At 39.5% G+C, this 27,219-nt stretch overlaps 1 protein-coding gene across 1 annotated transcript in view; it reads right to left on the bottom strand.

Annotated features, from left to right (window-relative positions):
* dpy19l1l (dpy-19-like 1, like (H. sapiens)) overlaps positions 1-22,775 on the bottom strand; it is a 46,138-nt gene extending 23,363 nt beyond the window's left edge. Inside the window, exons 1-9 of the mRNA XM_041793906.1 lie at positions 22,421-22,775; positions 22,032-22,056; positions 21,852-21,939; positions 17,352-17,489; positions 14,961-15,081; positions 8,607-8,700; positions 8,326-8,383; positions 5,361-5,452; positions 1,606-1,705 (exon numbers count right to left, since the gene is read on the bottom strand). Coding sequence (XP_041649840.1) covers positions 1,606-1,705; positions 5,361-5,452; positions 8,326-8,383; positions 8,607-8,700; positions 14,961-15,081; positions 17,352-17,489; positions 21,852-21,939; positions 22,032-22,056; positions 22,421-22,643 — 939 coding nt within the window. The 5' untranslated portion in view covers positions 22,644-22,775. The remainder of the gene's footprint in view (positions 1-1,605; positions 1,706-5,360; positions 5,453-8,325; positions 8,384-8,606; positions 8,701-14,960; positions 15,082-17,351; positions 17,490-21,851; positions 21,940-22,031; positions 22,057-22,420) is intronic.
* Positions 22,776-27,219: the final 4,444 nt, after the last annotated feature.

Genomic DNA, 27,219 nt, shown 5'->3' with positions numbered 1-27,219 from the left:
ATGGATAGGACACATTGCTTTTTCATCTAAATTTCGATTAACCATCCAGCCTTAATAGTTACATACAGGGATGAGTACAGTTAATCATCTGACCTGACGAACATTATGTTTCCACTTCTGTGTTGTTTGATTGAAACCAGACACGTGAGTTTTCTTGATTTTATGACTGCTTGACAGAAAAATTCTGATTTCTCCATCTGCAGTCTGAGAACTGAGGACTGTACATGTAGAGTCTGTGATCATGATCTTCTACATCAGACATGCGCAGTTTGCAAAGCACGGCGTGGTGATGGGGCAGCCTGCTATTGGTTGTTGCAGCCCATGTGAAGAAACAATAGAATTAGCTGTAAAGCTTGCAAAGCGTCCTTGGGTTTCTTGAAAGGCGCTATATAAATTCAAGATATTATTATTATTATCATTATTAGCTGCTGGAGGCAGAAAAAATTGAATAAACTTTCCTTCTGTCACTACAGTACATCTCAGGGTGATGTGATTGAATCTGTATCTTGGTTTCTTGATTGATGATTCCTTGACTTTTAATCTTCATATTGAGCAACTTCTGTCTTTGACTGATTACAGTGATGTTCTGTGCACGCATGCATCTTCTCAATGCCTTAAATCTTTGGATTCTGTGTACCATGGGGCGCTGAGGTTTATAACCAATCTCAAATCTTTAACTCATCACTATATTCTGTATGATTGAGTTGGTTGATCTTCTTTGACCCCACGTAGGCTAAATCATTGGCATGCCCTTATTTATAAGGCTTTACTAAATCTGCTTCCATCCTACTTGTGTGATTTTATTCATGTGAAAAGTTCTGGAAGCTACAGTCTTTGCGTTGTGACCCAGACACAAAATTTACTTTTGCGATCTGTGCCCAAGGTCCATCTTGAAACTGGTGAAAAAGGGTCTCAGGTAAGCTGCTTCTGCAGCCTGGAATCTTCTCTTCAATGTCTTGGGGAGCTGGTCTCTTTAAATTGTTTTAAAAGTAGATTGAAGGCATTCGAGGAAGATGCATCAGGTTGTACATGTTATGACTAGTGGCTTTCTGATCTGTGACTCTGGATTGGTTGATCTATGTTTTGTGGTGTTTTTATGTTTAATGTTTTATGTCTGCAACTCTGTTAATTGTTAAGCTACCTGTCTTGGCCAGGTCACTCTTGTAAATGAGATTCCTAATCTCATTGATGATTTCCTACTTAAATAAACCTTTAATAAATAAATAATTGGAAATTGATTAAAAGTCGAAAGAGAAAGACATTTAACATCATAGTTATTGGTGTGGATTTAATCTTTAAATGCCCTGGAAAGTCTCAGGGTTGCTAGAAAGCTTCCATAAGGGCTACTTTGGCATTAGAAAGGCAAAATAGAGGGCTTCCAGAGGAAAAAAGTAAGTGGCTCAAATTTATGGATCCAAAGTTATCTAACTTTTAGTAGCCTGTGTCTCTTCTTGTACAACAACGTCAGTCGCAGAGGTTTAACTTTAATGCTGACGTTCCTCAACATCTGCACCTTCAGGCAGTCTCCATCATCTTCCTGATCCTTCTGCCCACTGCGCTCTCTTCCCACACTCTCTCTCAATGTTCCTCTCACTTTCTGTTTACCTGAGTGAGCAGCACAAACTGGGCAAACTGCCAAGGCAGCATAAAGCACAAATTGGAGATGCCCAGGGCGACCATGGCTGTCCTGCTCGGGCTGCGTGTCCTGTGGAGAGAGGAGGGATGGAAGAAAGAGGAGAAAACAGAGAGGTGAGAGTGTGTGGGTGTAAACGAGACACGAAAAGATGCATTAAGACGGATGAGAAAGACACACAAGCACCTCAATCTAATTTCACACTGGGGTTACTAGAAAAAGAGGTTATATACTGAGCCTCAACAAACACGACACAGAGTTTATTCTGCATTTAAAGCTGACGGCTGAAGAAGTCACAGTTTACTGACTTTCACACAACCCAAGGCTGAGTCCGTCTTAATATGCACCGAGGAGAGTGAGAGTCTGCGTGGGAAGTAATTTTGACAGAGAGGAGTACCAAATGTTGACAGATATTCTGTTGGGCAAGTAAATATTAGAAGACTATCCTCCACATGGCGGATAAATGTTTGTGCCAAAATAATCATAGAGTTAAAAACCAGCAATGTGGTTAGCCTTTGACACAGTTTGGCATACAGTGCTGTAAAAAAGTATTTGCCCCCTTCTATTTTTTCCCTCATATTTTTAACACTTGAACATTTCAGATTATCAAAGTTATAATATTAGTCAAAGACAACCCGAGTAAACACAAAACACAGAGCTCTCAAAGATCTCAAAAAACAACACATCATGCCACGATCTAAAGAAATTCTAGAACAGTTGAGAAACAAAGTCACTGACATCTATCAGTCTGGAAAGTGTTCAAAAGCCATTTCCAAGGCTTTGGGACTCCAACAAACCAAGGTGAGAGCCATTATCCACAAATGGAGAAAACTTGGACCGGTGGTGAGCATTCCCAGGAGTGTACGGGCTACCAAAATTACTCTAAGAGCGCATCGATGACTCATCCAGGAGGTCACAAAAGAACCCAGAACAACAACTTAAGACCTGCAGGCCTCACTTGACTTAGTTAAGGTGAGTGTTCATGATTCAACGACAAGAAAGAGACTGGGATCCATGTAAGAGTTCCAAGGCCATACCACTGCAAGAGGGCAGAGGCTTTGAAAAAAAACTCGGAGTATGACTGGGTGAACAATCTGTCACATCTCGGGCCAATCAGAGCAACAAAACAAGTGACGTAGCCGCTATCAAGCTGCGCATGCGCAGCTACTGAGGAATAACGTGAAACATGGCGACTATAGTCATGTAAGTACTCGACTTTGGTCATTTTTTAAAAGAAAACAACTCAGTGCTGTCCTTTGTTCTTCTTTTAACGTAGAAATGTCATCAAGCTCTGATAAAACGGGCGCTTTAGCAGCATCCACGCTAATCTCTTCCATCATAACCGCAGCACCGGCCTCTTGTCGCTGCTTGTATATGTCACGACTCTGCTAAGCCTTAAGGTACTGCCCCTAGTCGCTGATTGGTCCTGTCACTTTCTAAGCGGGCCAAAACGGTTCATATGGGAGCTCTGCAAGATGGATTTGCCAGTGAAAAACAAGGAAACGAGCATATCCATCTGCTTTGCAAGGTTAGGGTTAGGGTTAGTTTTGGGGTAAAACGAACACAGCATTTCATCAAAAGAACATCAAACCAACAGTCAAACATAGAGCTGCTTTGCTGCTTCAAGACCTGGACGACTTTCGTGATTGATGGAAAAATAAATTCTGATCTCTACAAGAAAATCATAAAGGAGAGTATCCAGCCATTAGTTTGTGACCTCAACTGTACTTGGATAATGCAGCAGGACATTGATTCCATACACACCAGCAAGTCCACCTCTGAGTGGCTTAAAAAGCAAAAATCCAGATTTTGGAGTTCCCAGGTCAAAGTCCAGACTGAAATACAATTGAGATGCTGTGGCATGATTTAAATAGGCTGATCATGCTCAAAAACCATACAATGTAGCTGAATTAAAACTATTTTGCAAAGAAGTGTGAGCCAAAACTCCTCAACAGTGATGTGAAAGACTCACTGACAGCTATGTCCTTGTTGCTGCCAAGGATGGGACATCCAGTTATTAGGTTCAGGAGGCAATTACTTTTTCACATAGAGCCAGGGAAGCTTGGATGGCTTTTACCCTAAGTGAATGAAATCATCGTTTAAAAACTGCATTTGGAATTTACTCAGGTTATCTTTGTCTAATATTAAAATTTGTTTGATGATCTGAAACGTGTAAGAGTGACAAATATGCCAAAAAAATAACAAATTAGGAAGGGGGGCATATACTTTTTCATAACACTGTCAATGTGCTGTGGATGGTTTTGTGATTTCAGGATGCGTAGAATGGGCCAAGGATTTCTTCTGAAATCAGCTTCGGTCTAATCTGACCGTGATGGCCTGCAGCCACATGGAATTCAAAAATGGACCTGAGACTTTTCAGAGTTAACAGATCAGATCATCAGTGCTCAAAAAAGGACTACAAACTGTGCTTGAACGATCTGGGAAAAATATGTTATGTTTAATTACATTAAACATATCTGTACTAAAATAAAGATGTGAAGTGTGAATTTTTTCGAACAAAATTTAAGAGTACTTAAGCTACAATACATAGTTTCTATCTTAAACTCAGTTGAGACCAAAGACATACAACATAACTTGACCATTTTGAACTGTGTAGCAGTCTGAACTGAGCGGTCAAAGCTCAAATCAGGCCGTTTTTTTCCTGCAATCAAATTGCAAACAAATGGTTTTAGGATGTTGCAATAAGATAAATGAGAAATGGAAATCTTGTTTTAGACACTGGCCTGCTTTCCATACCCATAACCAAACTCCGAAACTTTGGAGACAGAGCGTTCAGCACTCACCCTCTCGAAGACTCTGCCTCCAGACATCTGTAGCACTCCATCTTTGGACATTTTCAAAAAACGTCTTAAGCACCACCTGTTCACCACAGCCTTCAGTCTTGACTAAACTACTTCTTACACTCATCCTATCTCTCACATAGTCTGTCCATGTCTTATGTGTTCTTGTAAAGCATCCTTGGAATCCTTGAAAAGTGCTATATAAATCCAAGATGTTATTATAATTATTATTATTAATATTGTTTCAAAAAGCTTTAAAGACCTCAGAAAAGTATTGTCCAAAGTAGAATATTTTGTTGATTAAATGATGCTGTGAATTTCAGAAAAGATTCCCTTTATTTTACTTTTCATACAGATACTTCAGCCTTCTGTCCCTCTATCAGCTGTGCATGTAAGTAGGGCATGCAGCACTAATGAGCTGATAAATGGCATTACAAGACTGTATGAGCCAAATTTGTCAGCAGGAAATTACTTCATATCATATCTTAGTTATAACAAGATTGAGCATTTTTATGCATGCATATGCTGTAAAATTTTGCTGCTACGATATGATGATGATGATGATGATGATGAATTAGTGATGAGCAAGAAGCAAACAGTCTGATATTACACATTATCAGGATGATAACGACACAGAAGAAAACAGTGAATTTGTAGTACTATCCTTCTATTCTAGGGACAGATTCAATACGCAGTGACTTAAAAAACACATCCCTTTAATTGAGTGACAGTAAGAGTCATTATTATGGAAATGATGCATTGTCTTCTGCAGCTGCAGCAGAGTGGACTCAAAGGCTTTTAGAAAGTTGCACAGTGGCCTGTCACAAGCAGCCACAAGTTTTAACTAATCTCATCACAGATCTTTGGTCTGAGTTGGGCTTTAGTGTTTTCCACACTAGTGACTGAGAAGCTGATGGAGATTTTACCTTAGGATGTAGGTGAGAAGGAGCATCTGCAGGACCAAGAAGGGATAGGCAAAGCTTTCCCTCAAGGGTGGAGTCCACATCACACGAGTGCTCTGATAACATGCATGAAGACACAACAAATATGAAATTTTTAACCCTTAGAGCTCACAGCTATTTTTTTTCATCATCAAGTCTCGTCTGATATTTCTGTCTTAAAAAGCTTGAAAAACATCAACGCTGTAGTGCACAGTCAAGCCCTAAAAATTCTTTTTCAGGACAACTTGGGTTTTCTTAATATATCTAATACAGTAATGCCACTTGAATTTTAAAGAAGTTATAGGTGTCTAAAGACAAAAGAAAAAACTAATCTGTATTTGAAACTCTGAGATTTTTATTGATAACACACAGTTAACAATAGTGACAAGACTTTTCTTTACACAGACTTATTCTCCCATCTCTTAGGGACCAAACAACGAAAAAAAATAAACATTCTGTGATAAACAGTTATCAAAATATCTACATAATAAAGTCCATGTGCTTTTTTGCGGTTAAATTCATTTGTGCCAATTCTTTAAGCAGTAGAGACGCAACTGGTCAAAAGCCCCTCACATAATGCATTGCATGTCAACAAACATGGCACTGCCCACTGAAGAAAGCCAAAAACCATGATCAAAAATCAAATAAAAATTGATAAAAAGACGCTTATTATTGGATCTAACACTGGGATTTGATCATTAAAGACCCCGAAAAGTGACCAAAGTTCTCGGCTTGCTATAACGGCGTCCTTGAAAGCTACGGAGACATTGATGGTAGCAAATGAACGGCAAAACTGTCAGCTTTCAGAGGAAAAAAAATAGTAAGTGTCTATGGCTTATGGTTCAAAAGTTATCAACGTCTTTATAAACTGTGTCACTTATTGTTGTATATGACAACCCCGTCCTCAGACACTCCGCAAAGTCAGCCAAGTTCCAGGCTCTCTACAAAATGTTTGGTAAGAGCTACGAATGCACGGAGGACATAATTAGAAAGACACATTGCAGAGCTTTTATAGGAGAAAACAAGTTAGTGCCTACAACTTAGGGTTCACAAGTTACCAAGCGATTTACACAGGGTTGTGCCTGTGGGTTAAGAAAGCTCTGTATCAAATAACAAAATAATATCAACTCTCTTTCTAATTACTATCACATGAATTATGAGGCTGGACATCCCTGCATGCTTTTTGTTGTGAAGCTGCTTGAGATACAAATAAATGGGGGCAAATAAGCCATGGAGCCAGTTAAAGAGGCAAGAGGTGCCTCTTTAACTGCTTTTGTCTCGACACATACATGTTTCTAAAATAAATAAAAATAAATAAAAATGACCAAAATGACTCAATTCAAGAAGCAGGTAGACTAAACGGACAAATTCACCTCGCCTTTTACCTGCTGGTGAACGACAGATGTTTTTTTAATGTAGGCCAGCACATGTGAATGTCTAAACCACCAAAACAAGGCATTTCAGATGAACTCCTTATGCAGTCCGAGCTACTGGATATCAAAATGTTGTCAACACACTGTGAAGAGCATTCATACCTTATTTTAAGCATTACCACTTAATATCTGCATACTGAGCATTTATGTGAATTCAAGGTCAACGGCTCATGACATTTTCTGCCCCCGCTAGGATGGCCAGGGAACCAACGCCCAAACTCTGCTATTCCCTCTCTGCATCAGAACAATTTGTAGCTTGTGAAGAGGAAACTGTCTATTGCTGTTAAATTTCACACCACTATTGAAAGATACGTTATACTTCTCACTTTAGCCTAATACATGTATTTATCACCTCAGAACATGGTGCTCGGTCACTGCCCCACTGCTTCCTCGTTTCACTGCTGGTTATGGTTTTGACTTCTGTCTTTGACTGTGAGTTTTTTGGGCTGTTGTTGTGAGAATGTTTGAGCTTGCGTCAAGCATTTGACTCTTTCCAAATCCTGAATTTCAAAATGCCAGGGAGTTTTTGCAGAGACACAGAGACTTCCTGAAGCACAAGAATTCTTTTTCTGATTGACAAACTGTCTTTGACTCATGGTAAAAAAAAATGAGAGTTTAGATAGTTCAAGCATCTTGAATTACCTACAGTTAAAGGGCTGCTGGATTGTTTTAAAAAAACCATAATCACAACTATGTTTATTGATATTGAGATCAAGATTACTGAACACAATTACTCACAGAAGCACTACTAACAGAAGCACTCTAAAAAACTACTCGATGTACTCTGTAGTAGAGATGGAGATTGTTAATTTTTATGATGTTGCTACCCTTATCGATACTCCTTATCAACCAGAGTTCTTACCGTTACCTATATCGATATTTTTCTATTAGTTGGTGGAAGGGCAAAATATACTGCTTAATCTCAGAAGGTCAGATTTGGTGAATGTCTTTAGTTTTAGCTAGTTTCACTTCAGACAAGTCAGTATTTTTCATGAGTTTGATAATTGTCGTTGGGGGCTTTAAGTGACTTTTTCCATTTAAATTGAAAATACATACTCTGTGGTTGGATTGTGTTCAAAACAGCAAAGAGAAGAGGCAAAATCAACCATGCTCCCGAACCAACCATCTGGTGCTCTTCTCAAGAGAAAAGAATGACTGGAGAGACCAGTGAATTATGTTTGAAAGGACAGAGAATTATCTTTGTGCATGAATGTGTGAAATACTGCTGTATTGATCTGTAAGAAAAGAGTTTTCCTGTTTGCTGTGAATGAAACTGGAGAGAAGAGGAGGTGGGTGGAGGGACTAAGCTTTGAGTGCCAGCCAAAACCAACTCTAAGCTCCTTTGAGGGGCTGAAATGAGTCCCCATTAACCACCCTCTGCTTTTCTACGAGCCCTTTTTTCTATTTGGGGTTTTACACATTTCAGAAGCTTATACCAAGGGAGACTCACATAGAATTAGAGTACTAAGCAGACTCTTCTGACTCACTGACACTCGGAGTAAAAGCAGAGCACTCACCTCGCCGTGATTGAAGAAAAAGCATATCGTAGTAACAAAGCCACCCAGTCGACTGCCACTACACGGGAAAAATGAAAGAAGTGGGGATGAAAGATAAGAAAAGCGTAGAGTGAGAGACAGGCTCAGAAATAATATCCTCAATCTGATGTTTCAAATCCTTATTTGACAGGAGGAACACTGAAAAGCTGTTTTCTGTCTCGGCTTCACAGCTGATTTATGAGAACAAGCATAAAAATTCATGTGAGCATGCAGGACAGAGGCAGGGTATGGTGCAGAGGTACCTGAGGAAGAAGCCGTAAATGAAAAACAAGCTCATCATCGCTCCGTTCAGCAGGAACACACAGGTCACGTAGAAATATGCTGGGTCACCCATCCCTAATGTGCACAAAAACACATCAAGACAGACAAAGAGATGATGCTCAGGGTTACTGAGGAAGACAAGGGATATGGGATTTAACATTCTGTTACCAAAGACTGACCTATCAGACCTGTCTAAGTCTTCAATGCCAAAAAGTAACCCATACTTCCTAAATTCCCTTACCAAGACTGGGCAATATGGCCTAAAATTTACAGCATGGTATTAAGTGCTCTTTGCGGTTACAGCATTATATCACATTATTACAAAATCAAAAGGGATAACACATTCAAATGCATATCCAGGTCTTACTAGCTACTTAAACAGGACGGTGCTGTGCTCCACTCATGCATAAGATCGCAGAATAAAAAGTTTTACAAATCTACTTGTGTGTCTGCAACTGCATCTGAGTTTTTAAGTTTCATTTCTCTCCTGCTGAGGTGTGTCAAACTGCCACATTTCCAATGGCATCACAGTAAAAGCACTCAAAAAATAAAAAATAAATAAATAAATAAAACAACCTTGAACTTTTACATGAAGAACTTCTCAGGAAAAAAATGTTTCTACCATTCATATAACTTAGTTTATGCAGAGGCTGTGGTGAGCGTACAGAGCTATGGTGTTTTTAGCTGTTTCTCTGACCTGGTTTATCGCCACAGCCTGCTTTTTTGAATGATCGTGGACTTGAAACAAGCGAGTCACCAGTTAAAACACACCTTCAAACAGTTGTTTAAGCCTTTAAGATACAAATTGCTGCAGTGCTGGGCTCAGGTTGCACTGGGACTGCTAGTTTGGGCTGTAAGGGCTACCAGTTACGTGTCCTGTGTACACTGCACTACAACTACTCATTAGGGCCGCAGTAATCTATTATTTTTATTATCAAGTTTTCTAATAAGAAATATTGCATTTTTTTGATCAATTACTTTTTCTTTTATCAAAAGCAACAGCACTGGACACATGAGAAAAGAAGACGGGTCTCTTAAATGAACTACTTATACATTTAACTGGTATTAACAGGGTCTCTACAAAAATATATTTAACAAGGTTCAGTACCATTTTGGTGGCAATTGAGATTTATTTAATTTAGATGGAAAGGAAGATATAGTTACATTAGATTATGCCATGATAGGGGTTTAGGGATCCTTTCCCAAGAAGTTTTGGGTGCTAACTTTTTATTTCTTGAGAAACATTTGGAGTAATGTAAGTGAAGACGAGGATAAAGGCCTGAGAGCACAGATGAAATGTGTCTGATAGTCTAGCCATCCTCAGACTTTAAGCATAGAATGTGGGGTTTCACCTTTGCATTAATTAGCCTCAGTTATAACCTCTTTTTGCATTTTTTTAGTTAAATTAACCACCAAAAATTAACACCACGAAGCACACACTGTGGCTCAAGGCTAATACCAAACATTCATTGGATCCACTTTCACAAACGTAATGCAAAGAACATGCAAGTGTCCTCTGTCTAATTCCATTCTGATTGAGAAAGTTTCACCTTCTAAATAAATGTGGAAAATAAAGGAGAAAAACTGGTGTCGAAGTGGTTCAAACCCATACTGTAAATTATGTTCATAATGTCCTAATGTCAATCCAACTGGGAACTACTGTACTATTGTATCCACCCTGCCGCCCCATTCTTGCACTTCTGAGGTTTCCTACCCCCTCCTTCTGTCTACTTAAGCCTGATACTTCTGTGTCAAATGTATGCCATAGCTACATTGTAGTTGCCGATGCCATCATGAGTGCTACACACCAGTGTCCTGATTTGTCCAAGTAGCTCTACCATACTTTGTCTTAACACTAGTTAACAGTGCAATTTCTATTCTGGCCTTGCCATATTCTATTCTCATTTGTGAAAAAGGAATCATGAAAATTGGAATTGAGTTGAAGCTTGACTTGACAAATATTTATCTGCATTTTAACATTCTGCAATTACTGCAAAGCAGAAAAGAGAGGAGACATCAGCAGAGATGTAGAGTAGATAATAGTAAATGGTGACTGGACTTGAGCTAGAAGAGCGCTTGTCTAGTCAGCTGGACTCAAAGCGAGGACAGGATGTAATTTTGATGCAGAAACTTTTGTTAGTTTGCTTTTTAGTTACACTCTAGTGAGCAGAGGCAGATTTATTTTTACTTGCACCTCACTTGATTATCAGACACTGGAGGAGATTAACACAGCCGTTATGACTAACAAGGTTCTTTGGGAGTGTTGACATAACCGAGAGCTTTTTCTTCACTGTGGTGTGACACTAAATCACAAGACAAACAGCAAAAGCTCCTTGTTCCAACAGCAGCTCAGTCTAAAAAAAAATCAAATAAAGACTCCATGCTCCTCTCACTAATGTTTGTATTCAGAGCCTCACAAAAATAATGCAGCGGCTGACAGGAAATGTTCCCATTTTCTGTAAGCTCTTATGCAAGGCGGCTTGCATCAGGTTTATGTAAACAGTGAAAACAGGCAGTGTTCATCGACCCTGGGGTTCCTCTCTTCACTAATGAAAGTGACAGAAACACACAGATTGCAGCTCCACAAAGGAAAGCTGACAGCAGATTTATTCTTTGAGGAAATGTCTCCACAAACAACAGAAAAATGTTTGTCAGGAATGAGGTTGAAAGGATTTTTTTTTCCTTTGGGTCAATAAATTAATTATGTTTGCTGTGCTGTGTCCTACGCTTGAAATGATTTTTCCACCTTTAATTGCTGGTAGTATCAGAATAAAAAGTAGGTGCATTTATTGTTCAATCACCAGAATATAAAGCAGCAGCTGTCTTGTTGTTTGCATTGAGGGTATTTTTAAATCACAGATTCACTCACTGACCATTTTCAGACTCCAAAAGGAGCATATTTTGTTATTTTTCTTTCTCTTACTAAAGGTAAATGGAGTTGCGCTTGTTTAGCACATTTTTAGTCATCTGACATCTCAGAGCGCTTTTTTCACTGCAGGTCACACCCAGCCGTATACTCTACATTCACACATTGATGGCGAAGGCTGCTATGTAGAGGCACCATTAATAGCTTATCCTATTTGGTAATGGGTGGTAATATGGTGATACCGTATCCCATGGTATAAAAAATAGCCCAGGTACAGCTTTAATTACTGTCAAGAACACAGTGCTGCGTAATGAGCGCACTTTTATGATAAATACATTGACAGTGTGCGTCCATCTCCACCTTCAGCACTACTGTGTGTATGGGAAGATACTTTAAAGAACTTCTGGTTATGATGTTGGGCTAATTTGGCAAACAATAAATGCACGCATTTATACTTGTGTGCCATGGCATGGCACAGGTGGCACAGGTATACCCGGTATGGTCTTCTCTAGTCAAACCATTAAACATGCACCACTGGCTGTAATGTGATCCAGGGAAAACGTGACTTTAAAAACACTTTTATTCTTCTTTCTGAGTGTAGATTAGAGGCAATACAGGTCAACATTTGTAGATGATTTGTTGCTTGTAAATATCAGCAGAAATTTTCCTGTCTAACAAATGATTTACTATTCGAACAAATATCTGCTAAAAATATTGTGAATCCAAAATACGTTTCTAGTTTTCCACAGCTCAGTCTGTCCAGAAAGTTTACACTGTTATCAGATTGGTCATCAGTATTAGCTGATACTCAATGCTCTTGTATCGGAATCGGGAAACAAAAAAATGGTATTGGATCATTTCTACTGAACACCTCTTCCCACACTGTGTACTCTGGGATGAGTGGGTACAACCTTACAACAAAGCATTCTGGCTAAATGCCCCAAAGGCAAACACCCCTGTCACTAGTTTGAGCTCAGTATCCTGAGAAACACGGCCAGGGGGAAAAAGATGAAAGAGGCCACAAAATTAAAGTAAATACAAGAGACAAACATATAGTTGTCTATGGGTGGAGCATGTTTTAGAACCACAGGAAGCACTGATACCACTTTGTCAGATCAAGTAAGAGCACAAGAACTTTGTTACTAATCAATGCTGAGTCAAAATATGAATACTTGATCAAGCCCTGAAAGTAATTTTCAATAGATGTTCCTTATCCTTTCTATTGACAATTTAGCAGTGCATGGTTTGCAGTAGGGCTGGGCAATATGGAAAAAAATTTCTGACGATTTGTTTTTATGACCAGATCACGATCTCACTTTTATCACAATCTTAATCATTCAACTTTAAGTCAAATTTGTAAGTTAATGTCGGGGAAAAACACAAACTTATTCCCATATATTTTTTTAAATGCTCAAATACTGTACACTTTATTCTTTTCCTTGTTCAACAGCCTGTTGGTCAATGTGATAAATGTTTTGAAATTTGCCATTTCACAGTCAGCACCATCAGGTAAAAAAGTCTGGAAGTTTTCTCCAAGATATTTAAGGATGAGATTTTTATTTTCCTGCATACTGATCTAGTTAATGGAACCTATTTTTGCATTTTCTGCACTACTTTAAAATTTTGATTTGTGTGTCCTCTTTTGTGTTTTTAAATCTACTTCAGTGTTTCTCAGACATATATTAACACAGTGATTTTTATTTTAAAACATGTGGACAATAAAAGAATTCCTACAGCTCTCACTTTGCACAGTTATCCTGATCATATTGAATTTCATATGACAGAGTTCATTTTGCCATGTTTACAGACTGACAAATTAAGTAAATATAAGCATAACCCAGAATATGATCAATATCTCAGTCCATGGTAATGCAGTGCAGTAGTGACTGTATGTTATTGTTGATTTTTACATATAAAGACATCGGAAAAATGTTATGTCACACTTGTAGGCTACCGGAGATGCAAGCTGAGATCATGCAGTATCACACATATAGGCTAAACAAATGCAAAATCAAAGATTATACTGTTTAAAACATTTTCTGATAGCTATCGATGTCCCAACCTTGCAGACATTACATGCCTCCCTATGTAAAATAGACTTGGATATATAAAGTTTCACTCATGAGCCCAATATCCTGCCAGTTTAACCTCATGTAGAGAGATGGAAAGACTTATTAATAACTCAGGAAAAACTACTGATTCCAAAACATCAGCTGTAACAATTAAAAAACAGTATATGCTCCTGCCACACTTTCCTCCACTGACTTCAGTGAGGATCTCATCCCTGTTCAAACCTCAGCAATCAAGAAAAGATGTTTGCAAACTTCATGCAGATTTTGCAAATAAATGTTTTATGCACACCAATGGTTTAGAAAACCAATGCACAGCTCCATATATGTCAGTTAGAAATCTTGAGGACTAAGTCCTAAGTTTCAGTTTCATTTCCAGCCATGAGTCACTGTTGCATCAGGAAGCAGGAAGGGAGGGGGTGACTGAGTATAGAGCTAGAAGAAAAAGAGCTGATTCTATGATTAAACTGCTTTAACAGATCGTTGATACATTCTATTTCTTCACAATCTAAGATCGTCCTATAGCGCACCACTTGTTTGTAGTTTGCTCTACTTTTGTCATCCTCATTTCTAAAATACCTTCAGACTGCAGACATGGCTCTAACTTTGCCTACCCGATGAAATAACTGGAGCCTAACATTTAGAAGTAAAATGGCACAAAGCACAGTATCAGTAATGTTTCATGAGTACGGGTACCAGTACTGAGGCTTGGTATTGGCACCCTTCCCTAGTTATAAACCTCAACAATCACTGTCAGCTGGGTTCTGTTGTAAAGCCTAGTGTGCAAAGTAATCACACACTGGATCATTCTAAGATGACACTGTGAGTAAAGCAGACATTTATAGGAAAAAGACAGTAGAAGAATTCCTGATTTTGGCAGACTTCTTCTAGCGAAGGAGAACTTAAATAATTCCGACAAAATAAAGGTCTCCATCTGATAGGAAAATTTACACACAGTACTCATCTTGACAATGATAAAGTTTCATTTAATTGCACAGCCCTGATGGAAATTCTACCTTTGTACTTAAGTTTAAAAGCAGCAATCTACCAGGGATCTGTGTGGCATCAAGTTTTAGGTAAAAAAACATGTTGAGTTTTAGCAGAAAGTTAAAAATGTGATTGAAAATATCTGTATCCCTGTATCCTCTTTGCTTCAGTACAGTTTATGCATTGTCTCTAAACTGCCGACTCCCATGTGGCTGTTTTACTGCAAATGTCCAAGAAGGAAAAATATCTGTGGAGAAATTAGTCATCCGTTCAGTTAAATGAGTCTGTGTAGTGTTGTAAACGTTAGTGTAGCTGCTTATCTGCCAGTGTGATGTAGTCATCATTCAACCTGCTGTCTCTGTGTGTGAACGTATTTGTAGACAGGATTTTAGCTCCATGGTGACAGACAGTACCTTCACAGCTGTCCACAGGGGTGAGTCCCTCTCCTCTATTAATGGACCAACACATCTTTGTAGGAATCCCAAAGTATCCCATCACACCCGTGTACATCCGGTACCAGCTGGCCAGGACCACCTGAGGAGCAGAGGCGGATGACAGTCAGTGTGAAACCTTTTTACCCAGCATGTTTGAAAGGTCTTTTATGTCCTGATAAATCTGAGGAGAAGAGGTGCACAGGGTTCCTCCTGAATATTATTATCTTTCAACCACTGTTGAAATGCTTTCCTAAACCGGAGGTATTTTTCCTGTTGTGTTTCATTTAAATAAGCAAACTCTGAAGACTGAAACACCATAGAACTAGCCATGAAAGATGGATGTTAATGTGTCCTGCCTGCTTGTATGTCGACTGGATAATGCCACCTAATAGTTGTTTCAGACGGGGTACATATCTCACATGGCTTATAAGTGCATCTCACAGCCAAAAATTTTACGAGGAGAGGGCTAGCCTGTTTGTACTACAAGCAGTGCATGTGTTTGGCCAAATTAGGCAGGAAAATGATCAGTACAGAAACATTTTTCATTGTTTTAACAGTTATATATGTCAATATTGGCAGAATATTTCACAGGAAAGGTGAAAACAGTAAATTTACTCCTATGGCTTGTGCTTTTAAAAGTAAAAACCTGGTTTAATATTTCTGTAAAACTCACCTAATTTGTACTGAATGCTTCTATAGTGAACTTTTCCATGTGTAGTTACAAATGAGGATTAAATTATTATCCCACCTATAAAAATTCAGTCTTTAAAAAGTGTTTCCCAAGTGATGTTAAGCAAGGAATTTTTAACACAGCTTTTCCAAACATCCTAGGTTTATTTTGGAAGCTTACATTATTTTATTTTGCACACCGAAACAAAATTATTTCACAAAAACTCCAAACTACCAAGGTCTAAATGATGATCCCCTCTGATGCTGATAGTCAGATGTGTCTCATTCTTGCTGGATAACAGCCTGCAGTAGTTTATTGTAATTTTTCAATTCTCTGACACGTCTCCTGAGGAATCCCAGCCCATTCTTCTTTGGCAAAACACTCCTCCAGATCTGATGGTCTTCCTTCATGGACCTCAGTCTTCAGTTCACCCCACAGTTTTTCAACAGGATCCAAGTCAGGGCTTTGTGCAGGCCAGTTAATAACGTTCACTTTGTTCACCAGGTCCAACATATGAAATTTGAAAATTCATGAAGCATCCTCACAGCATGATATTCCCACTGGTGTGTTTCACTGTGGGGACGGTGTTCTTTGGGTGATATGCCTCTCCCTTCATCTCCAAACATAAGCAATGTCCCTATGGCCAAAGAGCCTTAGTTTGGTCTGATCCAACCAAAGAACATGCTTCCAGTATCGGGATCTTTCTCCGGGTTGTCCTTAGCAGACTGACTTAAAGGAGTCTCTTCTGCAAAAGGAGATTTTTCTTGGCCTGCAACCTTGCAGTCCGTTCCTGTGCAGGGCTCTAGCGATGGTCTTCTTTGAGACTACATTTCTTGACTTGGCTAAGTCATTCACTAGTGTCTTGGCAGTTGTTCTGGGGTCTTTGGACACATCTCTCACTAGTTTTCTTCCAGAGTCTTTGAAATCTTTCTCTTCACTACTTCTGCCAGGCTTATTCTGGACTGTGTCGCTCTCTTTGAATTTATTGATGATCCTTCTCACTCCAGTTCTTCCCACTTGGAAATGCTGTGATAACTTTTTATCTTTTTTTCCTGCTTTGTGAGCATGTACAATTCTTTATCTCAGGTCTAAACTGATTTATTTGTTTTAGGCATGATGCTTTCACCAGTGACACCTCAACCCTTACTGAAGTTTTATACTGTGTGTAAATGTGACGATAACCCTCAGTTTAAGCTCTATTTTACAAGCTTTGAGCATTACAAAGTTAAAGCACATCATTGGACAACAGTGGTTTGTACTATGGCTCGACTAAAGGGTCAGTTCTACATGGGGACAATTCATTTTCTCCTGGTGGTTTTTGCTTTCTGTAAAATATTTTCATTTCTGTGTGCAAAGTAAAGTAATGCTAACATCCAAAATAAAACTAGGATGTTTGTAATAGGGGGGATAATAATGTTGTCCTCATTCATGTGTTTATAATGATCAAATCACTGTAGGGCTTTTTGCGATAAAACTTATGAGGATAAACATGGCTGTGAGAGCAGACAAAGGCGACAAGCAGCACACACATGCCTAGTAGAAAGCTGTGATGGTGTGACACACACCCAGTCTAGAACAGGCTTAAGACCGTTTCAAACTGCTTTTTCTGAAGACTGACAACAGAAGGTCAAATGTACAAACACTGAGATTAGTAGTGCAAATATTATTTCATAATAAAAGCACGCCAAAATCAACTTTACCTCTGGGTACAGATTAAACCTCTTCAGTGTGTTAATAACAAGGGGATATTCTGTCAGCCGATCATTCATGACCATGTGAAGGCCTTCCAGGAACGAGGGAGCCTCAATAATGGTCTTATAGTATGAGTAGTACAGACCCTGGAACAAAGGAAGAACAACTTTTCATTAACTCATAAAGAAAGCCTCAAAATGAGGAAGAATTAAAAAGAATAGAATCAAATCAGGAGGAAAACTGTGAAGAAAAAGAGACACTTGAAGAAAGAGACAGATGATGACACTAAATATAACTCAACCGCACACATCTCAAACAGCAGAAACATGGAGATAAACATTCTCAGCAGATGGTAGCAGCTCACAGCCCACTTGATGGCACACAGCAGGGATGGGGGAAGAAAGATATTCTGTTTGCTTATGATTAAATCATCACCTTCAGTGTCATCTCTGAAAAGGGCATGAAGGCTGCTCTGCATGTTGAATAGCAGCAATGTACACAGCAGCTCTGGAGCTGGAGATGCATATTCATATGCTACATTAAACTACAGACATTTGTTGTTTGTTTAGTGATTGTGCAGCCCCCTTTGACTGAAAAGATGCCATAAATGTGCTCCAACATTTCACATGTTGTTAAAAACACATTGTCTGCTCTGAAGAGCAGTTTCCTTCAAATGTAAAGCTAATGTTGATTCATGTTACACTTCTATCTTGTGATCATGGACTCGGTTTCCTCTGTGAGTCAAACTGAAGCTTGTAAATCTGATAAACTGGAGTCTGCCTTTTCCAGCTCAGCCTTCTCTAGCAGATGTACAGATCATATCTCACCCGTGGTAAACTTTGCATTAAAAATCCTTTTGCTTGACAAGGAGAATACAGATGCACAGTATTTAAATAGCAGTTATTTTGCTACCAGTTTTACCACTCGTTTTCTGTTATGCTAGGGTAAAAATTGAAGGATCTCTCTCACAAAGTCTGTTCCTAGTTTAGAGAGCAATTTCTTACAACAGAAGGCTAATGTGACAGCACCAATATTTACCCCTTTAAAATGCAATATATTCTATTTTGCTGATATCCTACATGCCAATATTTCCTAACCTATTTTAATCAACACTGATACCTCTATATGTACACACATTTTTAGTACTCTTATTGTTATAGTCTATTTGTCTTGAAACAGACATAAAGCAAGACAATCAATACATGAATACTACTATAAAGGATCAATGAATTCTTTTGCCTGGTCCTGATTTCTGTAGCAGAATGTAAATGCCAGGGACAGAATTAAGTCCACAAACAACCATGGCAAATCTAAAGTCACTTAAATCACCTTTCTATTCCACTTTGGTGCTTGGTTTGAAGTTCAGAACATTGTCTTGACCAACATGCCTAAATGTACTGGTTGCTGCCATGTGATTGGTTGATTAGATATTAGTGTTAATGAGCAGATCAATATCTGACAGTCATTTCAGTAGGGGTGGGTGAAAAAAACTGATACAGCATAGTATCTTGATATTTTGTCTGGTGACAGATTGTATCTTCGCGTCCACCAAGTATAGATTTTTTTCAAATTAATTGTTAATGAACTGAAGTCTATGATTAAGGACATTAGGAATGCAGGCAGGGCACGAATGAGATGGACATGACAGATGAGGTTTACAAGAAGTTCTGCATGAAAATAAAATACTGCAGAAATACAACTAACATGAGGGCAAGACTAATGCTTTATCAGCTAAAAAGTTGAAAAAAAATGGTACAGATCGCAGTATGTCGCAATATAAGGTATCGTAATACACACTGTATTGCAAAATGTTTAAAATTGCAATAATTTTGAATCGTGACCCAAGCGTCGTGATAATATCGTATCATGGGGCCACTAGTGACTCCCACCCCTACATTCCAGACTGTCAGTATTTCAGCTTGATTTATTTCACTTTGCTTACTAAAAAACTAACAACTCAGGGCTTATAGGCTGCCTCTGTGAGTGCCATGTCTCATCCCCCTAATACCCCTGTATCACACACCAAGACTTAAAGAAAAGTCCGTGACAATATGTAAATTTTGTTTTTGTTTGTTTTTTTGTTTGTTTTTTTCAGGAGATCTTGAAGCTTACACATATTTTCATTGGAAACACAGGTTTGTTTTCCAAAGATAATAAAAAAATTGGTGAAAATCTTCTTTTCTGTTCAAATGGACCCTAAAACATGTAGTCTGATTCAGATGTGCATGATCATGCATTGCACATTTGATCTGAATAAAACTGCTCTGACATTTGCAGTACTGTCCCACTGGTCAAATCCAGCAGAAATTTGCCATAGAAGAAATTCTTCTCTGTGGTTTCATGTAAAATTATGTGGTTATCCACCTCAAGAGTTAACTTTTCCTTGCCAATGGTGCTTTAGTGGCTCTGTGATCCACTGACCTCCGGGTGACCTTTCTCTTGTGCTGCAGGATGAGAACATAATGTTGATACTGTGATGATTTACAATCAGGAGTCTGTGCTGTATTTTGAAGTTGACCAGATATTTTACAAGTTTCTCCAGCTGTTTAGATTGATCTGCTCTATCTGGATTGAGGCGTAAGGCAGCGGTCTGTGCTGAAAATAATGCCCTGTTTACACGACAATGTTTTCGAGTGAAAACGCGAAAGTTTTGTAGCGTTTTGGCTGTCCATTTAAACAGCAACGGCGTTATGGTGCCTGAAAACAGAACTTTTTGGAAACAGGCTCCAGAATGGAAGTTTTTCAGAACGCCCCCATCTTCGTCTCCGTACGAACATGTGCATTGCGGCTGCAGTAAATATCCACGCGAGTAGGCTTATAACGCATGCGCAGACGGGAAGCCCAAAACAAAGGTGGCCGACACCAATGTACTGTTCGTGCTCCTCACTCTTTTGAATTTAACTGTACTTCTCCAACAAAGTGTTGATTTACCTCACCATCACTTGGATCAGCGGAGATGTTTTTCGTGCCTGCACCAGATTCTGACTGGACCCAGTATGGGTCCAGTCAGAATCTGGTGCAGGCATGAAAATCACACTGCCATCTACTGGCCTGGCATGTATACTACATCGGTTTTGGTGTTTCCCGCAGTCTTGTGTGAACGGAAATTGTTTTGAAAACATTGCCGTCTGAACGTGGAACTTTTTGGAAACGAAAACGGGAAACAAAGCAAAACGTTGTATAAACAGGGCATAGACCTGCTGCGTATCTCTGACAAAGCAGACTGGTGTGGCGCTACTGTGGTGCCACAGAGCTGAGCCAGAGCAGTGGAAGTGCTCGATTGACTAGAATGGGATAAATATGCTCTGAAGTACATTTTGCAAGCACTTCTCAGCACAGCTGCCATATGTGGAAATTGGAGGTTAGGGCCTCTGCACATTACGCCAAATTTTTCCAGCACACATTCAATAACACATTCAATAACGCAAAGCCTCAGCATACAGGGCTATGCTAATGTGTCATAAGCACAGCGGTGTAGTCATGCTAACAACAGCTAGGTCATGCTAACAACAGCTAACATGCTGCATGCCTAAGCGTAGGCTTGGGCAATGATGTCACGCCCCAGCGAAGAGGTTTCGCCACACCATAGAGGTCTCCAGCCGAACGCCCCAGCGTAGAGGTTTGCTCGAGGGCTGCAGCCAGACCCTCTTGACTAGGGCTGGGCAATTAATCACAAATTGGATTAAATTGCAGTATGGCCTAGTGCGATTTACAAATCGCAGAAGGTGCAATATTTCTTTAACTTGAAATATGTCAAAATACCAGTTTAATGCATTCATTGCTTTGCAGGGGCAAAACTTTTGTGTACATTTTGCAAACATTCAAGTTTCAGTTTTTTAAGAATGGTGTACAAAAATCCTTCTTTTTTAATTTATGCATGTTTTTCTCAATCAAAACAAGAATGACATAAATTGATAATACCTATTCAATTATAGCAATTGATATCAAATTTGCAGTAAGAGCAAAATCAATTGCAACTAGATATATATAGTTTAAATCTTCATAAGATGAGGAACCTAATAATAATTGCATATTAAATCACAATAGCAATATTGGGAAAGAAAATTGCAATTTGATTATTTTTGCAAATTGTTCAGCCCTAATAGCAACTGTCAAACTTCACATTTTTTAAGAACACAAGAAGATTTCTGTTTTGATAAGCACTAGGTTCACTATTATGTTTTTGATTTAATAAGCAAAAGGTTGAACTTAAACACAAAGCTTATACATGCATGCAAGTACAAAAATCACTTTTGTTGTCCCTGGAAAGACCTCCATTCATCCAAAGAACATTTTGCATCATCCCCAGGAAACTGGAAATCATTCGTCTTCAGCCCTGCCTAATAAAATGATTGGTTAGTGTATCTTATAAACTCTATATATTGCCTAGCCCTAACCTTAAAGTGAACTTGCAAGAAATAAAATGCATCAGATGACATGAGAAAACATGCAACAGCTTTCACAACATTTTTAAGTGTATATCATACAGTTATAAAAACAAAGTTTACCATTTCTGTCCGAAAAGCCATTTCCTTCTCCAGGTTGGACAAGTGTGAGAAGTGCCTGTCATTCTCAAACAGCTGAGTGAGATGATGCCTATTCATGAAAGAGGAAAATGAGCAAAGAGCTGCATCCACTAGTAAACACAGTAGTGAATGAGTAACAATATAGTGACAGAGGGAACCTACCAATGACAATATCCAGCAACAGCAGCTGCAGAAAGAAGAGGAATAACTTTACAATAATGCTCTCTAATGGTTAACTGACAACAAACAACGGGTTTCTGTTGACGTTATTTCTAAAGACAGCTTTAACGTCACCTGAAAACATTTTAACACGTGTACAGCTGACTTGTCAGATAAACGGAGGTGATACAGGCTACTTTAATGCGATTTTGATGAACAACAGTGAGAAGCTAGCGTCGGTGAGCTAGCTTTAACGTGAGCTAATGTTAGCCATCTGAACCGTGTAGAGATAACTTAATTTAACGGCTCCGCTAACGCTTCGCGTGTACACACGTTAACGTTAGCAGCCGTTAGCTTGTGGAGGAGCTAGCAGGCTAACGTTCCTAACTTACCGAGTATAAAGACGGTTCCCAGCTTAAAGACTGCAGCAGGAGTTAGCCCGAGCTTGTGCCTGATACCGGAGAGCCCGTTTGAATGGGAGCTGTTGAAAGCTTTACCCTCCCTGCCTGCTCGCCTCACGTTACTTTTACCAGGAGGAGAAACAAGCGGGCTCTTGTCGCGGTCAGCCTGGGTCGCTGCACTCTTCCCAGTCTGTTTTCTGTTTTTAGCCACCATGGTGTCCAGGAGGAGCCTCGGTAAAGCAGCGGGTAGCCGGTGAAGGAAATGCTGAACCGGAGGGTGTGTGAGCCGAGCAGCCTCACACAGCTGCTCGTATCTGGTCCACGGATCTGCCCCTTTACTACCTGAGTGATGCTTTCACTGCTCTCTCTCTCTCTGTGGTCGCTCGTAGAAATGTTAGGAAGCTGCTCTCCCGTCTGGACGTTTGGAGCTACTACAAGGAGCTTCTGATGGTGACCATGGCAACGCCGTTTAGCCAGGCACGAGGCGGCTGAGGACAGCAAGGCATAGGTTAAAACAGTAGGGGAGAGTGGGGTAAGATGAGACAATGCTAGGGTCTAAAGAAAAATAATTAGTTTCATTTTTTCTCAGAAGCATGACATGACATGACCATTACAATGTCATTTTAGCAGATCCATTTAACCAAAGCAACTTAACTCTGGGACAGGTGTTTCTGGCATTGAAGGGGACATATTATGCAAAAATCACTTTTTCAGGTTTGTGCAACACTCCTGGGTGCGCAGATGGTCGAGTGGGTTAAGGCGCTATCCATGCATGCAAGTGGCCTGGGTTCGATTCTGGCCTGCAGCCCTTTGCCGTATGTCTCTTCCCTGTTTCTGAGTTTATCCATTGTCCTTCCTCTATCATGGAAAGGCCCAAAAAATGTGCCCCTGGCCTGTCCACAATCACCTCAAATACCAGAAAAATCCATTCCCTCTCTTTCTCCACCTTTCAGAAAATGTGTGCTAAAACAAGCGGTTCTCAGATTTTAACGTGATGATGTCACATGGGGAGTAAGCACCCACCCCCAGCTTTGGTTGGCCCGCTCCACTTGGAAGAAAGTTCCATGCTCCTCTGCCGATCCTCCCTTCAAGTGCCAGCAGAGATGCTGGATAGCTCAGTGGGCTATCCTGCTGACTTTGAGCTTGGAGATTGATGGTTCAAATCCCTGTCAGGTCCTTGACTTTGGATAAAAGTATCTGTATCATCAGGAGTGCCACGTCCATTTCCTGAGAGGGGTGTGGTCAGGGGTGGAGTCAGACAGCTAATTACCTTTTACAGACACAGAAATTGTTCGTTCTGATAAGGGCCGAAACAGAGGGGTTTTTAGACATGCAAAAATCCTATACTAGTGTGTTTTTTTTTTCAGCAACAAACTTCACAGGCATGTTTTGGGGACATCTGACTTGTCTTAAAAGGGCAAAATATGTCCCCTTTAAGAACCTTGCCCAAGGGACCACTATGGACACCCATTGTCCTCTGACCGGGATACAAACCCCCAACCTTCGGTAAGATAGTCAGCTATTTAAACCACTGAGCTATCCAACCACACTACAGTAGAAGGCAAGTACTTCACTTGTATCATAGACATCTTTGTAATAGCAGTGTGTAGTCAAATACTGGCAGCTCTCCTCCAGTGGGAAGGGCCAACCAAACCTGGGGGCAGTGCACACATTTTCTTGGGCACATATTTTTGTTAGATAATCATGAAAAAGTGAATTTTGCAAGATACGTGACCTTTAATGTAAAACCAGAAAAGATTATTTATTTAATGCTGAAGGATAGAAAAAAACCTTTTCTCGTACTACACTTTTCTCCCCATAAGGCACCCCTGTATATAGACATACATGCATTACAGACAGATAGATGTATACAGACACACAAAACTCAGATGATACACAGACTTCTTTGCACATAATTTTACTAAAATCAATTTTAAAAAACAATGCAAGTAAAGCATCAACCTTACAACCTTATTCCAGCACTCTTGTCTTCCACTGTCACTGTGTCTCACAGAATCATAACACTTCTCTAACTCTCCCAGATATTACTACATGTTACACATTAATGCAATGCTTATTTTTGGTATCAAAAGAGAGCCACAGGGAGCCATCAAACAGCAGCAATGACCGCATACAGGCATGCAGACATGGCCGAGACGATGTGCTGAAGCTCAAACAGATCATCAGAATGGGGAAAAGGTCATTTCAGTGATTTTAAATGCCCCATGGTTGTTTGTGGTTTGTGGTTGTCTTAGTGATAAATAACCAACCTGAAGGACTCTTGTGGGGTTGAGGACATATTTCACCCTTTTAAGACAAGTTTATATTGTTCTCAGGGGTCCCCAAATGTTAATGAGCTGTCAGACTCCTCTATTGTAACATCAGGATGTGGCACTCCTGATGTTACAATATCATTTAACAGACTCTTTTATCCAAAGTTAAAGACTGTGCCCAAGGGCCCAAGCTGTACATGCATTATGCACTGATTGGGATCTGAACCATCAATCTCCCAGACTAAGGTCAGCAGGGTAGCTCACTGAGCTATCCAGTATCTCAGCTGACGACAGAGAGGAAGATCAGGAGAGGAAGGAGGAACTTTCTTCAAAATGGGGAGGGCCAACCGAACCTGGGGGTGGGGCTAACTGCCCACATGACATCATGAGGGGAAAATCTGAGAATGGCTTTTTTTTTCAGCACACATTTTCTGAAAGGTGGAGGAAAGGGGGTGGAAGATTTTTCTGGTTCTTGGGAGGATTGTGGACAGGCCAGAGGCACATATTTTTGTTAGAAAAGCCTGAAAAAGGGATTTTTGCATAATATATCCCCTTTGAAGGTCATTCATACATTCACCAAGGCCAGAGAAATGATGTGTGGAACAAACAATTCATGTATCCTGATTTTTATTTGATGATTCAGGATTTAATGTACATTAGCATGTTATTATAGACATATAATCATCAACATGCTTAAAAATGATGGTAATACCAGGGGGGTGGGAATCACTGGATAATGTTGGAGGTCTTTTTATGATGCATATACTTTATATTTTTATTTTACTATAAACTGGAAATGAACCATATGTGGTCACTTTGTTGACCTTGATTTTCTCCATGATAATGTAAAACAATACATATCAGGGACGAAAAAAATCATGGGATTTCCACCAATAATATTCTATAATATTCTAGTACTTCATAGACTCCACTATAAAGGATTAAGCATATGGCTCATTGTATTAAGACTTTTCAGAACCTCTTAATTGTCTTATCTGGGACTGGGAAAGCAATGGCTGAAACCAAGACATGGCTTTAAAGCTTTTTTCTAGTTTATACAAAGAAAACTTAATTTGGTTAAATATGCATTTGGAGTATTCACTGTATTTATCAGATTGCAGCATTTAACTTACATCAAACCACATATAATAAAAAAATGCAAAAAATATAGATTTTTTCATGTCACCCAGAATCATTATGAATAAATAATAAGAATAAAAACAAATTCACAAATTTAACATGGTGGTCAACAAAGACAAAATAGATGATACAGATGATTTTATAAAATAAGCAGTGGCAAAGCCATCATCAAGGCTCTTTACCGTTTCGATACCACAGGATGGAATTCTGTGAGTCTTAAGCAAAATTGTTGTGTAGAAGTATAAAGCAGAAAAGAGCACTTCTTTGTGCAAATATGCAAAATAAAAAAAAAATAAAAAAAAGAGGGGAAACTGTGATGGGATTATAAATCAGGTGGTATTGGAGCCCAGATGTCAAACTAGATGCACAGGCATTTTTATGCCAGTAGATGTCGCTAAAGCACAACAATTGACATGCACTCTGTCTTTATTTGGCAGCATAGCAACCCATTTAGACCAGATGCATTGTTTGCCTATATATATATACCTTTAAGACAATGAGACGCGGCTTCCTATCAAGTCCTGACATGATTTGGATGATCTTATTGTTTTTAAGACACAGGATCCACAAACTGCAACATTGATTGGCTAAAATACAGACTTTAACTTCACTAAAAGAGAGTCTAGCCTCTTGAGACTCTACTGTTTAAGGTGATGGATGAAAAAGTTTTTAAAGTTGAGCGGTGAGGGACACAGATGATGGCTGACAACCTGAATGAGGGGGGCAACATAGAGGAGACTACAGTCGTATCTTAGACAACAGGGGAAGAGGTTCCATCTTCTGGACGTTCAAGGGAAGAAGGAAACTGCACTTTTTCAGAGACTTTTTAAAAACTTATTGGCATCAGAACAAAACAAAATAATGTCTTATAAATATGCATAATCCAGGTACGCATTACAAACCATTTCAAATTAAACAGGCCATAATAAATTGAATTATAACACCATTATAATTTCTTAAAGATGTTGCATTATTTAGCTTACTCGTTCTGCTGCTCTCTTTGGCCTGAGTTTCAATCTGCACAGTGTTGCAGCAGAGACAGAGACATCAGGAAAGACGGGTGGATCACATCTGTTTAACTTGGAGGCAGAGAGAGAAAAGTTGGCCTTAAATGACAGCTTCCCTCACACTCCACAAACAAACACTGGCTTAGGGGAATCTGCCCAGTGATTCCCACTCTGCCTGATGTGGTGGACAGTGAGAGCTTGGGCGGTGTGTGGGTGAGAGAACCAGGGAGAGATGATAAGTTTTAGGAGACAGTGTGTTTGTTTTCTTCCCCAGCTCCAAGGGAAAACCAGAATCTGCATGAGAGAATCTGTGAGAATCACTGAGAGGACAAATGAAGGCAGATGAACACAGAGCCTACTGTGTCTTTAC

This window comes from Cheilinus undulatus, linkage group 8 (genome assembly GCF_018320785.1).
Source record: "Cheilinus undulatus linkage group 8, ASM1832078v1, whole genome shotgun sequence".
NCBI lineage: Eukaryota > Metazoa > Chordata > Actinopteri > Labriformes > Labridae > Cheilinus > Cheilinus undulatus.
This window is presented reverse-complemented; position numbering and strand designations above follow the sequence as displayed.